The sequence below is a fragment of the Fibroporia radiculosa genome (assembly GCF_000313525.1).
Source record: "Fibroporia radiculosa TFFH 294 genomic supercontigs, scaffold40438, whole genome shotgun sequence".
Taxonomy (NCBI): domain Eukaryota; kingdom Fungi; phylum Basidiomycota; class Agaricomycetes; order Polyporales; family Fibroporiaceae; genus Fibroporia; species Fibroporia radiculosa.
The window spans coordinates 941-18,870 of record NW_012133510.1 but is presented as its reverse complement, the minus strand read 5'-3'; the positions used below and the strand labels follow the sequence as shown (position 1 = coordinate 18,870).

The 17,930-nt window shown below is 53.4% G+C and overlaps 9 protein-coding genes across 9 annotated transcripts; 5 read left to right on the top strand and 4 right to left on the bottom strand.

Annotated features, from left to right (window-relative positions):
• Positions 1-111: 111 nt before the first annotated feature.
• On the top strand, positions 112-1,249 carry FIBRA_08143 (uncharacterized protein; the record flags this gene model as incomplete). Its single annotated transcript, XM_012329798.1, has 4 exons — positions 112-316; positions 372-842; positions 902-1,153; positions 1,206-1,249. 4 exons carry the CDS (start codon positions 112-114, stop codon positions 1,247-1,249), a joined length of 972 nt encoding a protein of 323 aa, XP_012185188.1.
• A 248-nt stretch (positions 1,250-1,497) lies between these two features.
• FIBRA_08142 (uncharacterized protein) lies at positions 1,498-3,294 on the bottom strand (the record flags this gene model as incomplete). Its single annotated transcript, XM_012329797.1, has 7 exons — positions 1,498-1,626; positions 1,686-1,722; positions 1,784-2,662; positions 2,713-2,776; positions 2,825-3,100; positions 3,150-3,192; positions 3,247-3,294. The coding sequence occupies 7 exons, from the start codon at positions 3,292-3,294 to the stop codon at positions 1,498-1,500; spliced, it is 1,476 nt and encodes a 491-aa protein (XP_012185187.1).
• A 282-nt stretch (positions 3,295-3,576) lies between these two features.
• Positions 3,577-4,602, bottom strand: FIBRA_08141 (uncharacterized protein; the record flags this gene model as incomplete). The annotated part of the gene is made up of 5 exons (XM_012329796.1): positions 3,577-3,945; positions 4,007-4,046; positions 4,101-4,157; positions 4,411-4,473; positions 4,529-4,602. 5 exons carry the CDS (start codon positions 4,600-4,602, stop codon positions 3,577-3,579), a joined length of 603 nt encoding a protein of 200 aa, XP_012185186.1.
• Positions 4,603-4,867: 265 nt separating this feature from the next.
• On the top strand, positions 4,868-7,369 carry FIBRA_08140 (uncharacterized protein; the record flags this gene model as incomplete). The annotated part of the gene is made up of 1 exon (XM_012329795.1): positions 4,868-7,369. One exon carries the CDS (start codon positions 4,868-4,870, stop codon positions 7,367-7,369), a length of 2,502 nt encoding a protein of 833 aa, XP_012185185.1.
• Positions 7,370-7,555: 186 nt separating this feature from the next.
• FIBRA_08139 (uncharacterized protein) lies at positions 7,556-8,522 on the bottom strand (the record flags this gene model as incomplete). Its single annotated transcript, XM_012329794.1, has 7 exons — positions 7,556-7,611; positions 7,668-7,776; positions 7,843-7,885; positions 7,940-8,248; positions 8,308-8,358; positions 8,417-8,422; positions 8,479-8,522. 7 exons carry the CDS (start codon positions 8,520-8,522, stop codon positions 7,556-7,558), a joined length of 618 nt encoding a protein of 205 aa, XP_012185184.1.
• A 219-nt stretch (positions 8,523-8,741) lies between these two features.
• On the top strand, positions 8,742-9,261 carry FIBRA_08138 (uncharacterized protein; the record flags this gene model as incomplete). The annotated part of the gene is made up of 3 exons (XM_012329793.1): positions 8,742-8,846; positions 8,915-9,161; positions 9,218-9,261. 3 exons carry the CDS (start codon positions 8,742-8,744, stop codon positions 9,259-9,261), a joined length of 396 nt encoding a protein of 131 aa, XP_012185183.1.
• A 255-nt stretch (positions 9,262-9,516) lies between these two features.
• Positions 9,517-11,618, bottom strand: FIBRA_08137 (uncharacterized protein; the record flags this gene model as incomplete). Its single annotated transcript, XM_012329792.1, has 8 exons — positions 9,517-9,591; positions 9,647-9,725; positions 9,785-10,280; positions 10,348-10,593; positions 10,643-10,729; positions 10,781-10,870; positions 10,937-11,466; positions 11,539-11,618. The coding sequence occupies 8 exons, from the start codon at positions 11,616-11,618 to the stop codon at positions 9,517-9,519; spliced, it is 1,683 nt and encodes a 560-aa protein (XP_012185182.1).
• Positions 11,619-12,209: 591 nt separating this feature from the next.
• Positions 12,210-14,444, top strand: FIBRA_08136 (uncharacterized protein; the record flags this gene model as incomplete). The annotated part of the gene is made up of 8 exons (XM_012329791.1): positions 12,210-12,311; positions 12,722-13,032; positions 13,086-13,105; positions 13,241-13,310; positions 13,366-13,390; positions 13,443-13,751; positions 13,810-14,057; positions 14,114-14,444. The coding sequence occupies 8 exons, from the start codon at positions 12,210-12,212 to the stop codon at positions 14,442-14,444; spliced, it is 1,416 nt and encodes a 471-aa protein (XP_012185181.1).
• A 521-nt stretch (positions 14,445-14,965) lies between these two features.
• On the top strand, positions 14,966-17,694 carry FIBRA_08135 (uncharacterized protein; the record flags this gene model as incomplete). The annotated part of the gene is made up of 5 exons (XM_012329790.1): positions 14,966-15,079; positions 15,136-15,573; positions 15,621-16,318; positions 16,379-16,544; positions 16,603-17,694. 5 exons carry the CDS (start codon positions 14,966-14,968, stop codon positions 17,692-17,694), a joined length of 2,508 nt encoding a protein of 835 aa, XP_012185180.1.
• Positions 17,695-17,930: the final 236 nt, after the last annotated feature.

Below are 17,930 nucleotides of genomic sequence, written 5' to 3'. Positions count from 1 at the left end.
GATAAAGAGGACAATCCGCCTTGCGAGCGACCTGGATGCGGGCACCGCATGAAGCTGATCCGCCATGTTTCGTTTGTTGACTGTCCCGGTCACGACATTTTGATGGCTACCATGCTCAACGGTGCCGCAGTTATGGACGCTGCGCTTCTCCTCATTGCTGGTAATGAGACATGCCCCCAACCACAAACATCAGAGCATCTGGCCGCCGTGGAAATCATGAAGCTTGAAAATATCATCATTTTGCAGAATAAAGTCGACCTGATCAAAGAAGCAGCAGCACTGGAGCACATGAAGAGCATCTCTGCATTCGTCAAAGGTACATCAACTAGCTATGGACGGTGATTTCACTTTTCTTGACGAGTTGATCCTAGGCACTGTGGCTGAATCTTCACCCATCGTCCCCATATCCGCTCAATTAAAATATAACATCGATGCCGTCAATGAATACATTGTTAAGCGTATACCCATCCCTGTCCGCGACTTTACCACCGACCCGCGACTAATTGTCATACGTTCCTTCGATGTCAACAAGCCTGGTGCAGAGGTAGATGAATTAAAGGGCGGCGTTGCCGGTGGCTCCATCCTCACGGGGGTCCTGCATCTGGGCCAAGAAGTGGAAATCCGGCCAGGCGTTGTCACAAAGGATGAGCAGGGCCGGAACAGGTGTAAACCAATCTTCAGTCGCATCGTCTCTCTACACGCCGAGAGCAATCACCTGCAATTCGCTGTACCTGGCGGTTTGATTGGTGTAGGCACTCGCATTGATCCCACCCTTTGCCGTGCGGATCGTCTTGTCGGCCAGGTGTTGGGTGCTGTCGGCAAGCTCCCTCAAATCTACAGCGGTATGCACTGATTTTTCTGTCGCTGCGTTGTCCGCATTGGCCTGATTTTCATAATGTAGAGCTTGAAATCAGTCTGTTCTTGCTTCGACGACTGCTTGGTGTCAAGACGGAGGACAAGAAGCAGACTAAAGTCACAAAACTCACCAAGGGCGAGCTCCTTCTCATAAACATTGGTTCTACCTCCACCGGTGGCCGCGTCCTCACTGTCAAGGCAGATCTAGCTAAAATTGTGCTTACTTCACCGGCCTGCACAGAAGTGGGCGAGAAGGTGGCTCTGTCGCGTCGTATTGAGAAGCATTGGCGATTAGTCGGTACGTCGCGACGTATATCCTCAACACCCTCTCTTGCTGATCATATGTTAAGGCTGGGGTAGTGTTCAGCGCGGAACTGTGGTCGAGGTTGATTGATTGATTGTCTAGTTATTATTGCTGTTCCTCGGGAATGCAAACTCTGGGTACATCGTGTAGCAATAGAGTACTGTACTGGAAGCCCTTTGTCGTTTTGACCGATGGCCGATCTGAGGATGCCGCTCTCAGTTCGGTGTCAGTATTACGGCTAGTAAGTAGCATGAAAGCAAGTTCGTAACAATAGTGAGATGGGTTTTCATCGGCAACAGATGACGTAAGACAGAGATTGGCCATGAAATACTCCGAGTCTATTTTACAGGGGTTATAAGATCTAGTTCCTTGAAATCCACACCGGCAAATGAACGACTCTTCACCCGGCGGGTCTCAAGCTCACGCTTGGCAAGATAGAGATGAAGTAATTTGATGCAGTCTTTAGCCTGTGCCATGATATATGTGAGCGGCCACTGGTTTAACACAACACATTCAATATACTCACGACGATGAAGATCCCGAGACCGATCGAGTTTCGCCACCTGTAAGTAACAAAATAGATAATTGTATGAAACCGTGAAAACAAGATTCTTTAGCACCTACCAGACCGGGTCGGCTTCGTGCCAAGTCCGAGTACCGCCACATACGAGGTTCAGGGCGACCCTGAGACCCATTCCGAGTTGCTTCACATAGCTCATATCACTCCAAGGTTGAGTATCAACCCATCCACCTAGGGGCACGGGGACACCGCGCAAGGGAGTTCGTATGGCTAAAAATCGACGTAAGATGTCTGAGTGTTTCGACAATCTGAGCAAAATTGCGCCCATGTAGTTGGAGATAGCAGGCATTACGAGTGCGCCGCCAATGAATCGTCCCAGCGATGCGTTGGTAATGCGCAGCGTTCGCTCGGCCACGATAGCAGGATCGTCATTGTCTGCGTCGGCATCCGCCTGGGCATCGCCAGCTTGCTCTTGCCCTTGCCCTTGCTGTCCTTGAGGCACCCTCTGCTGACCAGCGTTCACGCGACGCTGTTCTGGGGCAGGTTCAATATTAACACCAACGCGAGCACGGAGGGGTACCGGACCATCACCCCCTAGATCCCATATCACTTCGCGCAGAGGGCGATGCGGGCCTGGTTCAGTATCCATCAGCCAGTGCTTCAACTTGGCAAATGCGCGCCGATAGAATCCTGTCAGCACAGGGAACAGCACTGTTACGACAATTGGAGACGGTGGCCAAGTGAGCAGAGGCGCAGAAGGATAAGTGGCACTCCTATTCCCCACACGGTTCCAACGAGAGTTCATGAAACCCTCTACTGAAGATACTGGCGGCGATGATGGCCAGGCAAGGAAAAGAGGAACGACTGGTAGGATGTCAAAGAAACGGGAACGAGAGAAGATGAGACTGAATGGTATCATAGGTAAATTGATGTATGCATGCCATGGCCAATTGCTCGGATCGTCGGTGAGGAGAAGATTATACCTACGAAGTAGTTCAACAGGAAGATAATGGGCAAGCTAAGTAATACGCACATGTCTCTTCCCAAAAATTCCCGCACTGCATACGCACCATAAGAGGTACAGACTATGTAGATGCCTGCGAAGAAGGTCGAACCTCAAGATGCACCAATATAACGCTACATACCAAACCCAAACGAGATCACAATCCCTACTAATCCAGCAGCGCTGACAATCTTTCCAACTATTGACAGACTTGTATTGACGTTGTCCAGTAGTCTCAAAATGAACGGATTGTCACTCTCGAGCTCATAGGATGAGCCACATTGAGGGCATTTCAGAGCATTCTTTGCGCGAGATGCGTCTTGCTGTGCGGCCTTTATCCACTGGAGTAGACATGACTCATGAGCAACAAGGGTGCACGAGCACGGATGTGTCCATGCTCGTTGAGGTTCTTCGATATCTAAGCATAGTTCGGTAAAATGAGCTAGGCCACGATGGCAAATACGCACTGTCAAAGCGCTCCTCTTCTCGACAGATAAAACATAGCTTGACCTGTTGTTCAGACGATCAGTATAGGTTTGCTGCTGAATTCAAGGGTATTCATACCCGCAGATCGTCGACCGTCGGGATTCGAACATCGGTCTGCAAAGACATAGTCGAAGGTAGTTCAAGCGCACGAAGGTGGCATCATGCATCGTGTATCGTGGAAAGTGCCACCCTGCAGTGGGCACGCGTCACAGCACAACCGCGGACGCTAAAAGCTCAGGGATGAATTCCGTCGAACACGCAATTATAACGAGCACTCTGATAGCATTGAACTAACATGCGGCGGCATAATAATATGATGATTTTTCACACCGTTAAGTATACACCATGAAAAGTAGCGTATCAAGCCTGACATCATTCATGCAGACATAGTTTAGACATAAAACCGGTCTAGTGATCACGAGGCGGAGTTTTAGCTCTGTCTTCATCCTTTTTTGCCTCCTCCACAGGAGGAGGAGGGGGGGTCCTCGCTCGGTCATCCCGACGCTTTTCCGGTGTAGGGCTACGACGCCTGTCAGGGGACCTGCTTCGTCTCCTCCTGTCTCTGTCCCTGTCGCCATCTCTGTCGCGTTCATCGCGGTCGCGGTCGCGAGGCTCCCTGTCTCTGTCCCTGTCCCGGTCACGGTCACGGTCGCGATCTCGGTCACCTCTGTCCCGGTCGCTGCGACGACGGGGGCTACGAGAGCGGTCGCGATCACGTCGGGGAGGCGGAGACCTCCTCTCGTATCGCCACACGGATGACGGAGGGTTCTTCGCCCACTAAGAATAGACGTAATGGCTTCAATACTGGTCAAAATTCAGGTGGTCAGAATCCACTCACTTGGATACTCAGGCGCGACCCCTCGAAATGCCTCCCGTGCCTAGGGACGCTGATATTGAGGTAGCGATCGGAGTGAGCGAGATAACTGACTCACATATCGTAATAGGCATCTTCAGCATCACGCTGACTTCGGAACTCAACAAATGCGTAACTGCGAGAGGGTTCGAAGGGGCACGTTGAGCGAGGATATTTCGGGCGGAATGCGGTATATCGAACGATCGAAAGGAGTTGCGCTTCGTGAAGACGACGCTCCGCGGTCCACAACCAGATTCGTTCGTGGCTTTGGCTCGACGTTCGACAGCGGGGGATTACAGCTCGGTAAAATCACGCGTGGGTGTGGGCAGCGGACGTTCGAGGCCACTTGACTGGGGATAATGGTAAAGTATTCAAGAATCCACACTCACGGATTTGAGTTTGCATGCGGGTTACGCGGCGCGGGGACATCGCAGCGCACCAGGGGACCAAACCTGGCCAGAAAATTCAGCGTTAAAATTGCGAAGGCGATGCAAACAAGGCACTGACCGCTCGAATTCGTAGGCAAGGTCGCGGGCACGCGTGTTCGGATGGAATCCGCTCACAAACAGAATACGAGGCATTGTCTCTGTCGAAGAAAACCGCCCGTTGATGATGACGCCGTTGGCAGAACCACGATGGAGGTGTTCAACTCTTGAGACAGCGGAGTTCACGGCGGAGTTCTCCGGACAAAGACGACTGTTTGGGTGTGCTTGGCGCGTGGCTGGCGGGCTCTCCGCGCCGGTTCGATTCTTGTTCCAACCATTGCCCGACAAGCTGAAGGAGCTGCTGGTATGTCGTGTACGCTCATCTCATGCGTTGACTCCTGTGTACTATTGTGTCAGATGAATGAATGTGGCGTTTAGAATACTCCGTCGCCATTCGACAACGACATCCTCTCGCCCCCTCGCGTCCATCGCTGCTCCACATGGCCTAGGTTCTGGTGACCATGCACTCCTTCTCCGCAGAGTCTTTCGTATATCGCAGCGTTATGGCAGAAAGTCTAACGATTCCATCTTTAACCTGCTTAACGCGCTTGCACGCAATCCCTTGTCGGCTGTGCCCGAACACTACATGCATCGCTCAAGGGTAACTGCGGCGGAGCTCGTGCAATGGAGACCAGTCCTCATTGCGCCTACTATTGGCGTTGCCATGAAGCGAATGGAAAACCTAGGTGTCATCATTCCATCTTTGGATATACTTGCAGGCCCAAAGCGTACACCTGTTGTCAGTTTGCTCCAGCCCCCCTCCTGGCTTGTCCTCTATCTACTGTGTTACAAGGTCGTCCGCCCAGATGAGACTAAAGCTGCTTTATCCCTGGCATATTACCACTTTCCAGCAGCACCCCCTCACCTTCAAGCGGCTCTTTTAATATTCTCGGCCGGCTGGTTCGCTGAGCATGATTTAACAGCGTTATTGCTACGAGTGGTCATGACATTTCTCGACGTCTCGAGCGGAATTGAGAAGGCATATCAGTTCCAAACGCTGTTACAAATTCTTGGATATGCGTCCTTCTCGAAGGATGCTAGCGTTGTTGTTGCCAGGATTCTGGACGCCGCCGAACAAAAGTTGATAGCTCTAGACCAAAACACATACGATGTGCTCCTAGGGAGCAGAACGGCCACCTCTTTCGTAGGTGTCAGCGTCATGCGGCATATGCATACCCATGGATATCAGGCGACGGTCAAGCATCTTACACGCCTCCTTGATTTATTCTCGGCACACAGGTGGAAACGGCGAGCACGGTTATGCTATCGCCTCCTTCGCGAAAACTATGGCGTAGATTTACAGTCCCTACCTGCCGAAGAGACATCATCGGAGGATGCCCGTCTATATATCAAATCCCAGAACCGCTACGTTTCTACCTTCGAGTTCGCTCGGATATTGCCTTCTCATCCACAAACTCATGCGAGCTCTGCACCCAACCGACTTCACAGAGGAAGACGACGACAGTCATATTCGGCCTCATTCCTCGTGCCGAAAGCTGAGAGGAAATCCTCGCGGAGTAGCAGCATGCAGAAGTCGGTCGAACAGTTGGCTGCTACCAAGCTCAAGTACACTAGGATTTGGAGATTTGCACTGCACTCAGCTACCAAAAATCCGAAGACCACAGGGAAGCATGTTTTGCATACCCTCCATCGCGCCAGGGCTATGAACCCTTTCCTACGGTCTGATGCCACGCTCCATCTGCTCGCTTTGCGCGGATTAATCCGTCGTCAGGATTATCAAAATGCTCTCCTAGTTTGGGGCGAATTGGCTTGTCGTAAAACGAGACTACCACGTTGGGTCATGACGGTCGGTATCGAGGTGCTGACTTTGAGCGGGCATGCCAATCGCGCATTTCAGCTACTGCAAAAAGCGGCTGATAATCGAATTGGTCTCGCGGCCAAGCTGAGTCGAAGCCAAGCTCGGAGGCTCAGAATACTGGACTTGGTCAATACTCGGATAGTCAACGTATTCATGGCTTCCCTTCAACGCGCCGGTTACTCGGACCTTGTTTTTGAGCTGTGGCATAACATGGAGATCCTCTTCGGTGTCCGGCCGGATTGTTTCTCATTAACCATACTTCTCCAAACAGCTCGTTTTGCTAGCAGTCATTCCAACCCTTCCTTACGAGGTGCGCTTACAGAGTTTGGGCTAGGTGGTCTTCTTCCTCGGCCGGCGACTACTCTCTTATCCCCTGAAGCAATTCGTCAGCAATTGTTCTCTCACTTCAGTAAAGCGCTAGATGCCAGCAACCCAACACTGAATACAGGACTCTGGGGAAGTGAGCGCGCTGGTACCGTGGCCCTCCGTATCATACACGAAGTCCTCTTCACCAACTCGCCTGATCTGGAGATGGTCCCATCACCGGCGAGAGCCATTCGCCCCTCCGCCGATTTCCAGGCTTTGAGTCCCGTTGCGGATCTTTTCCGGAGTGTTTCCCGACAGTCTGTCGATGTCCAAGGTGTTTCTAAGGACATTGCGGGGCGCACAGCCTCTTCGCTTTCTGCTCATATCATTCCGAATGACGCCCTGTTCTACGCCTACATCAATCTCCTCGCGACGGAATCGCGCATTCCGCAAATACCTCTCGCCCTTGCTTGGATGCGGCATCTTGGCATCAGGCCCTCCGAAAGAACACTTGCTTCTGCGCTGGTCCACTGGGCTGAGGTCAGTATGGACGCGCCGTTAGTGCAACAACTGAAGGGAGGGAGAAGCGAGTATCAAAAACTGACGAAATGGATGAGGGGCTGGGTGGGCGAGCAGCACATGCCGACGGATGAGCAGATTGGCACAGAGCTCCAGCAGTTGAAGTCCTTCAGGGAGCTGCGACTTCGCAAGACACGGCAGCAATCCGTTTGTGCATAAAGATAGAGCTTCGCCGTTGAGATGTGTTCGGCGTTCTGTTGGGTATTGAACAGGTACAATACATGGCAAAGTATAGAAAAGTGTTTCCGTCGCACAATTTCTCGTAACGATGTAGCAATACAGCATACTTGTACAATACTTGAATACTGGGTACAGAATACAGGTAGATCGTAGCGCATCCATGGTCTATAGACGCTTTCCTCTAGCTGCTGCTTCCTTCTTCTTGGTCTCGGCGGCCTTCGCTGAAAGTACTCATGCATTAGTCTCAGGCGTGAGCAGTAATTTCGATAAAATATACCTTCAGCTTCTGCTTTCCTCTTCGCTTGTGCGGCTTCGCGCTCAGCACGAATCTTAGCAAGGCGTGCAAGGTCAGTTTTTGCTTGCTCAGTCTTCCCTTGCTCGTGAAGCTAGATCATGCGAAAACGGTCAATCACCCATGGGACTAATTTGATCGAAGATTACCAAGGGCTAACCTTCCAGTATCGCTCCTTGGCATCTTTCTTCTCCTTCTCCTCCCTAGCACCCGAACGTAAGATCTTGGAATCGTGACCTTATAATGAGCTTTCGCACCTTTCACGACGCGACAGCTGTCGCGGCTCGTTAAGATCGGATATGTTCATCATCTTGCCTGCGGCGATATTCGGATTTGCGAAGAGCGGATCTTCCTCCTCGTCCTCGTCATCACCCTCTTGCGCCTGCTCCTGCTTTGCCTGCGCCTTCTTTTTCTTCAATTCTCGGCGCTCAGCGCGAGTGAGCTCTGGCTGTTTCCCCTTCGCACCCGCCGCCGGGGCCGCGTCGGACTCCTCTTCTGACTCTTCCTCCGACTCCTCTTCGGAGCCAGACTCGTCTTCATCACTCTCCTTCTTATCGCGAGATGCCCTGGATGCGTGCCACTATCAGTGCATCTGAGGAAGAGACATCGGTAGCAGAATAATTACCATTTGTCTGACGCCACAGCGGTGCCATTCTCATCCAGCACGAGGTTCTTGCTTTGTATAAATATACGATTAAAGGGCGATTAGCATGATCGTGAAAGGCATAGCATACCTGAAGCTACGGGCAGAGATTAGTATCCGAGCGGGCCGTACGCACAGGGAGGGCAGACGTACTTTCGTCCGCCTCCGCGCTTTAACTTGAATCCACCTCGAGCCATCGTGATTTATGAAAGGGAGAGGTCCGCAAAGATACAAGAGATGGAAAATCGATCGCAGAGGACGGTGCTTGACTCACGGATGGCGTTGCCGCGCAGACTGTCCAATGCCTCGCCCGTGCGCTCAGCGGATCTGGTCACATGCACGCTCACGCACGGCGCTGCTGCCTGTCCTCGGTTGTTCTAAGTTCTAACTCTTCAACACACCCGTCGACGACGACGATGACCACCATTCCCGCACGGCTGGCAAAGACAGCTCAGATCTCCGCCAGTTCAGGCCAGGCTCGCCAGCGAGTCTTCCAGCTCTACAGAGACTGGTACCGCGCCGTGCGTCTCATCCTCCGTCTTTCTCCGCTTTGCCTCTAACCCTGCGCGCACGCGCACATCCAACGCAGGCACCCGAGGTCATCTCGCTGTATGCGCTGCCAGTCTCCGTGCAGTACTTCCGGCACTCCATCCGCAAGAGGTTTGAAGAGAACCGTTACGTGTCCGACACGCGGGTCGTCGACGTGCTCCTTCTCAAGGGCAGGCAGGAGTACCAGGAGACGGTGAACCTATGGAAACAGACGGACCACGTCATGGGCATTCTCTTACAGGAGACGCAGCGCCCGCCGCGGACGTTCTTGCAGAAATTCTACGAGGGTGCGTCCCAGGACTGCAGAGTGGCGGTTGGTGGATTTACTAACATCCCTTAATAGGCAGAGACGAGGATGCCGTTTTGCCTGCAGCAACTGGATTGTAACATAGAGTAGAACGCATTCAATTACATCCTTGCATACTCTATCTCCTTAGCAGGAGGCATGTCGGCCTGATGCCCTGTTGACCTTTGAGAAAAGTGTTCCTGACGCAATCAGTCTTTCACAGATGCTTTACTGTGCTCGTGCAGGTTGCATTCCACATACAGCAGACACTAGTACATACATACATGATCCTTACCGTGACATGCGTGTCAAAAGTAGAAGAGAATTGCTGCTTACAGAATTTGGAGTAATGCAAATCATGACAAGAAATCTATGGGATCGGCTTCATCACCGTCCTCAGGAGGTGGTCGAGGAAAGTGTGATAGCCTAGGCTAGATACCAATGTTACTGTCAGCCCAGATAATCTCTTCCCAACGACAGACATACCTTTGGTTTGCGCTTAAATTTGACTGTGGGACGTTTCGTGTTAGTTGCAGGGCGAATAGTACGATTTTCTTTTTCAGTTCTATGTTTCGAAGTCCTTAAATATTTGCTCAATGTTACTTAACCCAAAGAGGTACTTACGAAGGCAATTGTCTTTTCGCTGTGTCTTCCAATACCTTGCCTTTAGCCTTCGAATTGCCCGAGGCGAGCGCTTTAGAGCTGTCCTTCGGTTCCGCCTCCGTCTGCTGTTGTTGAATGGGCATGTCTACGAGGACGGTGTTGCCAGTGGATTTCAGTGTCCTAGCGCGCTTCCGAGGTGCGTCTTCCGGCTCATCGTCTTCTTGAATATCGTCGGCACTCCGCTCCTTTTGATCACTGTCGAGGGGTTTACGGGACTGTATCTCACTTTTCTTGGATGAACCTTTCTTTTTCTCCGCCGGATGCTCGTGCTCCAATTTGGCATCCGAATCGAGCATAATGGAAGCCTGGCGTTTCGTCCGCCTCGACTCTGCACGTTTGTTCCCCGCTGCGGCCTGCTTATCCGACTGAGAATCATCAGCAGAGGCGGTCCTTTTAGCCGCCGGACCACTTGTCCTACTCTTATTTGAATACGTAGACTTTGATTGCAAGGAAGCAACTTTAGTATTTGAATTTATAGCATCCCCTATGAGCCTATGATAGACGCATAAACATGGAAAACTGACCTAGTCGACGAACAAGAGGTGCCTTCCTTTTCCTCTTCGCTTCCACTACTAAAGCTAAAGGAATATCGTTCTCGCTTTCCTCCGCGGCCTCCACATGAGTTTCCCGTGAAGGAGCGGCCGATTTCGATCTTGAGCTCCCCGTCTTGAGTCGCTTCTTCTGAGGTGGCTCGTGATCATTCTCTTGATCAGAATCTCCTGGGGCAGCAAAAGACCGTTTGTGTGCCATGATCTCCATGCGTACGCTGTCTATAGATGTAACTGAGAGACCGAAACAAAGAGCATATAGCTAACACACCTGCGTTATCCTCCTCTAGCGCTTCTTCATTGACTTGCGTTGCACGCTTCTTGATTACACGCTTAGTGGCGGGTTGCACAGGGGTATCTACATAATGTTCATATGTTCCATGCTAATTCGATTCGAGGAAACTCGCACCTGCCAGCTCTCGCCCAGCAATCACGGACTCTTGGATGTTATTCCTTTCTTGAGACTTGTTGGCCTGGGGTTTACGTGGACGAGAAGGGCCTGTGGACGTATAGCGACATACGTATACTGAATATATGCGCTATAATAGAAGATGGAAAGGCTCACCGGCTACAGGCTCGCATTCTTCCTCTATCACAGGCGCCTCTGCACTCGCTTTTTTCTTGCTTGTCATCGACTTCCTAGTCGTCTTCGCTTTGCTCTTAGCCAGAGACCCCACGATCTTCCCTCCTGGAGCCGACTTCCTGGGCTTCGCTTTCGTCACAGCAGCAGGCTCACCCTCTATAGCAAGAGGTCCTCTGGCGGTCAATTGAGTTTCTCCTACCACCGACTTTCTCCTGGTGTTTGCCTTGGCCTTGACCTCCTTTGCCGGCTTCGTACTTTGCCTTCTACGAGCCTTGGTCCCTGCAGGTGGTCGGAGCGGCGACCCCTCTATGTGGTCTTCTGGGCTTTGTGCCGTGATGGGCAGCTCGTCTTCGACATCGTGTTGACGCCGTTCAGTGAGAGGCGATGTCGTGGATATCACAGCCGCGTTCAGAGACTTGCGCGACATGCGGCGCTTGGAGGGCGACTCGCCGTTCACGCCACGCGCCAAGAGGACATCGAGCAGCGCATTGTGCTCAGAAGGCACGAAGATCCTGCCTCCCCGCCGCGCGGACACACGCGCACCCAACTCAGCACGGCAAGCACGAATGCTACGGGGAACTCACCCGCCACGATCCCTGAACTTGGACTGCAGCCGCTCTATGCGTTTTGCGCGGCTCTCCTCGACTGCTACTCCGGACGACATGGAGTAGGCACCAGCACTGCTTACGAAATGTTATAGGTGAGTCGCATTCGCGTTCGGGATGTGGCCTGGTTACAGTTAAAGCCAGCGTCGCGCGCGGAACGGCGTGACAGTAGGTGTTACACGGCGCGCTGCGTGACAAGATCCAAACATGGCGATGCGGCGCCTCCCGAGCTCCCGTCGAGCTCCCTGCGACGCTTAATGAGCCTGTATTGTCTTGGGGACACCTACCTTAGACATCTAGCATCTGGCCACTCAATCGAGAGGAAGGTGTATAATTCTAGTGCACCCACCCGGGCTCATTCGAGCGACGCGAGCGGGTGGACAACATTTTGGCAAGCCTGGAATGCAATTTCTGACAATTCAGGATCCGGGAATTCTGACTCATCTAGCTGGTTCCGCAGGACGCTGTGCCAGTTGAGATGCCATTATTGGCTGGTGGAACCCGAGCGGTCGAGGCGAAGTTCGAACGGCGCTGGTCTTAGTCTGTTTCGCTCTCAGACGTGTGAAGGACTATTGGGGCGAAATCTAGCAAACTGGTGGCCAGCCGCGGCGATCTAGACTGGACTCGTACTTGAGTTGCAACTTAAGATGATGGCCGTCTCGACTCTCAAGGGTGTCTGGACACGACAGTGTACGGCAGAGGCAGGTCGCAGCAAAGTAGACTCAGGCTCGCACGATGGCAGGATGGCATTGGTATGTGATAATGGTGACAAGGGTGATGGTGATTGCGTACTCGGTGTAGGCATGACTTACGTTTGGCAATGTGAAAAAGCCTATCGATGACTGCTCTGGTCCAATCGAGAGTACATCGTGCGCAGTCCCGGCCGGAGCGCGTTCAGAGTCCATCAGAGGTGTCTACGATCACCATTGGGGGACACAGCCTGATCAGATAGCGGTGAAGTAACGGTAGAAGATTCGGAAGCGGGCGCGATGGTAATTAGAGGGGACTAGGATGGGCGCGTGAGAAGGGAGGTGGGCAGAGAGCGTATGTCCGCTAGGCTGAATGCTGGCTGAGGGGCGGCCGAAGGTGGAACGATGCCTGACTCAGGCGGCGCACGTTCGGCCGTGATGACAGTCACGTTCTTCGCCACTGTGTGATTCAGCACAGAGCAGCGGCCGCAGGACTCGGGGGCGACGGCGAGACCCCCAGCGACGGCGGGCGCGACAGCAGCATTGGGCCCGCCGACTGGGCTGCACTCGGGTGGGCCGCGTCGGGGGCGCGGTCGGCCACGGCCAGAAGCGAGGTGGTTGATCGGCGCGACTCGAGCGAGCGAGTGACAGCCGATGACGCAGAGCGCGCGCGATCAGAGATACCGATAATCGCGCCTTATAAGCCCGTCCTCTCCCCCGCGCTCCTCCCCATCCCCTGTCCCCCGCTCAAACACCACATCTCTCTCTCCAACTCATCATGCCAGTAAGTCGTTTCCCCCCTGCGCGATCCGCTTTTTGTTGACCATTCGCGTGTAGGTCAAGGTCGGAATCAACGGGTAAGTCGTTGCGATATCTAACTACTAGCAATTCTCTTAACACATCTGTATGTTGTGTTCACCTAGTTTCGGTACGTCGCGCATACAGCTTGTTATGAATATCTGCCAACATCGTCTCAAAAAAATTCATTTTAGGTCGTATCGGCCGTATCGTCCTCCGTAATGCTCTCCTTCACGGAGACATTGACGTCGTCGCTGTGAACGAGTGCGTATCCGCATGCACTCTGTACTCCATTTCCTTACCATGCGCATTTCTCCAGCCCTTTCATTGACCTCGAGTACATGGTACGCCCGTCCTCCACACTCACGTACGCGTGCTCACTCGGGCCCCTTCCAGGTTTACATGTTCAAGTATGACTCCGTCCACGGTCGCTTCAAGGGCACTGTTGAGGCCAAGGATGGAAAGCTTTACGTCCAGGGCAAGCCCATCGTCGTTTTCGCCGAGAGGGATCCTGCCAACATCAAGTGGGGCTCCGTCGGTGCCGACTACATTGTCGAGTCTACTGGTGTTTTCACCACCATCGACAAGGCTTCTTCTCACCTTAAGGGTGGTGCCAAGAAGGTCATCATCTCCGCCCCGTCTGCTGATGCACCCATGTTCGTTTGCGGTGTCAACCTCGACGCTTACGACTCTAAATACACCGTCGTGCGTCCTCTCATCGCGCACGTATATTCTTTATTTTGATCCGTTCCTCGGTCTATAGATCTCGAACGCATCTTGCACAACCAACTGCCTTGCGCCCCTCGCCAAGGTCATCCACGACAAGTTTGGTATCGTTGAGGGTCTCATGACCACCGTCCACTCGACGACTGCGACTCAGAAGACAGTCGATGGTCCTTCGAACAAGGACTGGCGTGGTGGTCGTGCTGTCGGCAACAACATCATTCCCTCCTCTACCGGTGCTGCCAAGGCCGTGGGCAAAGTCATCCCCAGTCTCAACGGCAAGCTCACGTACGCCTATTTCTCATACTGGAAATTTGGATATCACCTGATGATCCTCCTTTCAGCGGTCTCTCTTTCCGTATCCCGACAATCGATGTTTCCGTCGTTGACCTCGTCGTGCGGCTCGAGAAGCCCGCATCGTACGAGGACATCAAAGTCGCCGTCCAGGAGGCCGCCAACGGCCCGCTCAAGGGTATCATGGCGTACACCGACGAGAAGGTCGTCAGCACGGACTTTGTTGGCAACGATGCGTCGTCAATCTTCGACGCTGAGGCGGGTATTTCGCTCAACCCCCACTTCGTCAAGCTGATCTCATGGTACGACAACGAGTGGGGTTACTCGAAGCGTGTCTGCGACCTCCTCGCGTTCGCTGCCAAGAAGGACGGTGCGCTCTGAGCGCGCCTCATGCCACTAATTGCGGTGTGTACGATTGACGGATGGATTCGCTGTTGTACTGCTGCTGTACGAGATGGAAGAAGCCATGTAATGAAGAAGAATAAAATAGAAATGTTTCACTACGTGTCACTTGAATTTATCGCAATCATGGGAGCAGAATGAATTGGATGACAATTCATCCGCAATGCTATTGGTCATGTCAAGTAACATGCGAGGAGTTCGCTTTGAACTTGCAACGAGCTCGACGCCTGTATTGGGATGCTGTTCATGGAAACTATCAAGTTCTCCGTACTTAGCAGCGGAGCGCGCGTCAGGTCGATCAACCGATGAGTCAGGCGGGGATAGCACTTAGCAGATGCGCGCACTAACCTTCGAAGACGTCTCCTCTCTGCTTGGACGCATCGAATGTCGCACTTTCACCGGATCACTCTCGCCAGCTCAGGCCCTATCGTCCTCCACAAAGGCTTCGTCGGCAGCGCGTCCAATCATCGTCCGGTAATCCGCTGTAGTACGGCAGCCACATGCCTCCCATTGCGAGGCAGGCCACGGGCACGGGAGCAAGTGAGGGAGGTAAAATCAAGCAGACTAGACAGAGGCAACGTCTCAGTTGCGTAGAGTGCACCAAACGTCGTCAAGTAAGCTAGCACATCTCGTGGTTCCATGTGGCCCAGCTGCTTACACTCACACGCAGAAATGCGATCGACACACTCCGTGCGGCCTATGTGTATCTCGAGGTGTCGCTCACCTGTGTCGTTGGGAGCCCGTTGTTTCCCGCCCCGCCCCGCAACAATCCCCCGCTGTGGCCTTGGCCAATTCAGCAAGCGAGACTATTCAAGCATTGTCTGCGCGCATCGCGGTGCTGGAACAAACGTTGCTGCGCCAGAACCTCGCTAATGGTGTCGACACTCTTGCTCTTCCAGAGAGCAGTGCTACATCTAAGCCTTTGCACGCTCTGGGCAACACTTCCGGACAGTCCGGAGAGAACGATGACGATGGGCATGCTCTCGGGGGACCACATGCTCTGTACGACTACGACATGCAAGTCGCGGCGGTCGCTCTAGCCCAGCTATCCCTGGCCCCCAGGGAGGAATATATCGGGGATGGAACTGTCCTCTGCGCTCTGCACGAGGTATGCCGCCCGCGTTCTTCACGTTTCCACTTCTCACATTGAACTAGCTCGGCTCCCCAGAAACTTGGCGGTTTCCCTATTCCCGCTCGAGCATGACGACCCGACCTGCGTGCTACTCCCAGCACACAAACACGCACCCATTCTCTGCACCCATCCGTGCGCTACTCGCGGCCCTCCCCCCGCGGCAGCGTGTCGAGCAGCTCGTTGACGGCTTCTTTGCAGAGCGCAACTGGGAGTTCGGGCTCCCTGAGAACTGGTTCCGCAGTTCGTGTACGAGGATGTGGGCGCACCTCGATATTCCGCGTTGCCCTGGCTTCGCCTGCCTCGCGCCCACGCTATGCACCGCGTGCCAGGAGGAGGTCAATCCCCACTGGATCTCCCTCCTCTTTGCTGTTCTCGCACTCGCGCCTCGTCGGCTCGGAGCGGATGCCCATGCGTACTTCACTCATGCAGTGTCGGCGAAGCGGCTCGGCGAGGATATTCTGCTCGCAGTGCGCGCGTATGCGCTCTCAGAGCGCACGGTCCACGGTGCAGTATTGAGCTGTATAGCTTCTGGGCTCCTCGGAGCGTACCTGTCCGATAGAGGACGTGTCAGCGAGGCATGGAAGTTGACAGGAGCTGCGCTGCGCACCGCACAGGCAAACGGGCTGCATCGTGATCCTGGGTGGCGAAAGTGGGAAGAGATGGGCAAGGAGGAGGCAGAGCTAAGGCTGTTCGGGTGGTGGCTGCTATGGTGTGCGGACAGGTCAGTGGATATTCATGGAAACCCGGTCTTGCCTTTCTTACATGTTCTCCTTTCTCGCAGAATGTTCTCGTTTGTCCTGGGCCGACCAATGATGGCTCCGAGAGGCACATATGATGTGACCCTCATTCCTGGTCCGGTACATGGCGATGGATCGCCCAACCCAAATGCAGCGTTCCAGCGGGCGTTCGTTACGCTATGTGATATAATTGGTGATGGTGTCGCTGAGGTAGGTAAATGCGATGACTTTCTGAGTATTATATGCTGACCATAATTGTCAACGCTAGTGTTTGAGCTTGCATGCACCATCATACGCCACTGTCCTCGCGACGGACCGAAAATTTAGAGAATGGCAAGCTCGACTGCCCCCGGAAATGCAGTGGCGCGATCCCCGCTATCAGTCTGCGCTGTCGGAACCAACCACACTCGCCGAGCGCAACCTCGCCTATCAGCGCCAATCGCTCGCCGCGTACTATCTCGGCGCACTCATGAATATTCACCGCCCGCATTTCATGCACCCGTCACTCGCTGCTCTAGCTTCCCCCAGCAACGGCGCACCATGCCCAAACCCCAGCCGCGAGCAGTGCATCGTGCTCGCACTCGAGCTCGTACGTGAGCTGAGCACAGTACATTCCACAGACACCACATGGGTCGCTTCGCCGCCCGCAACCCTGTTCCACTATCCATACTTTGTCTTCGACGGCGCTGTTGCGCTTGCGGGCGCGGTGGCGCAGACACCGCCGCACCCGTGCGAGACAGAGTGCCTCGACCTGATGGACCGTGCACTGCGCATGCTCCATGCGTGCACCATCGCGGCAGAGAATGCAATAGATGGCGAGGGCGAGGTCGCGATGCGCGCGGTGTCTGTGCTGGAGGCGCTTCGCAAGGCGGCACGGCGCAGGCGCGGGGGCAATGATGTGCGTCCTGACCGGGAGTTGAAAGATGCACAGGTGGAAGAGAGTGCATCGGAGCAGCTGGTAGTCAAGTCTCTAGCACACCCTATGGTGATCGGGGATACCAGCACAGGTGCAGGACATACCCCAATGTGTGGGTATGATCTGGCGTTCTCGAGCTCAAGTGAGCCTACGGCGTTGTCAATGCCATTTGCAGATGTGGTGGAGAATTTGTTTCCTGCCGCTTCAACCGGGTCTGTGGATACGGCGCAGATGGGATCTTATATTCTCCCCCAGGGCTTGTTTTGCTATGATGTCTCTGCTGCCGGTGCACGCATGCAAGAAAATCAGTCAAAGGTGAGTCTACAGTCCCTAATGACGCCCTTTGATGTTTTGCAAGGCAGAGGAGATAGCATGGAATGGGCCCGACTTGCTGGGATGGAGAATTGGGAGACTGGGGACTTGTCATTAGATCTGAATTGTTGATTCAAGCTTTCTCTTGAGGAAGATACATAACAAAGGAATAATTTGTTTTCCTTATTGGGGAAAGACCTATTTTGTAGGCTTACCCTATTTAGCTGACATCTTTTTGATATTGATCTATCTTTTGTTGTCCTTTGCTTGTTAGAACTAGATTTACAGCTCCAGGGCTGTAAGCCTGTCCTACTTTATATGTGTAGTATACTGCACTGGGTCTATATTAGAGGTGATGCTCATTACAT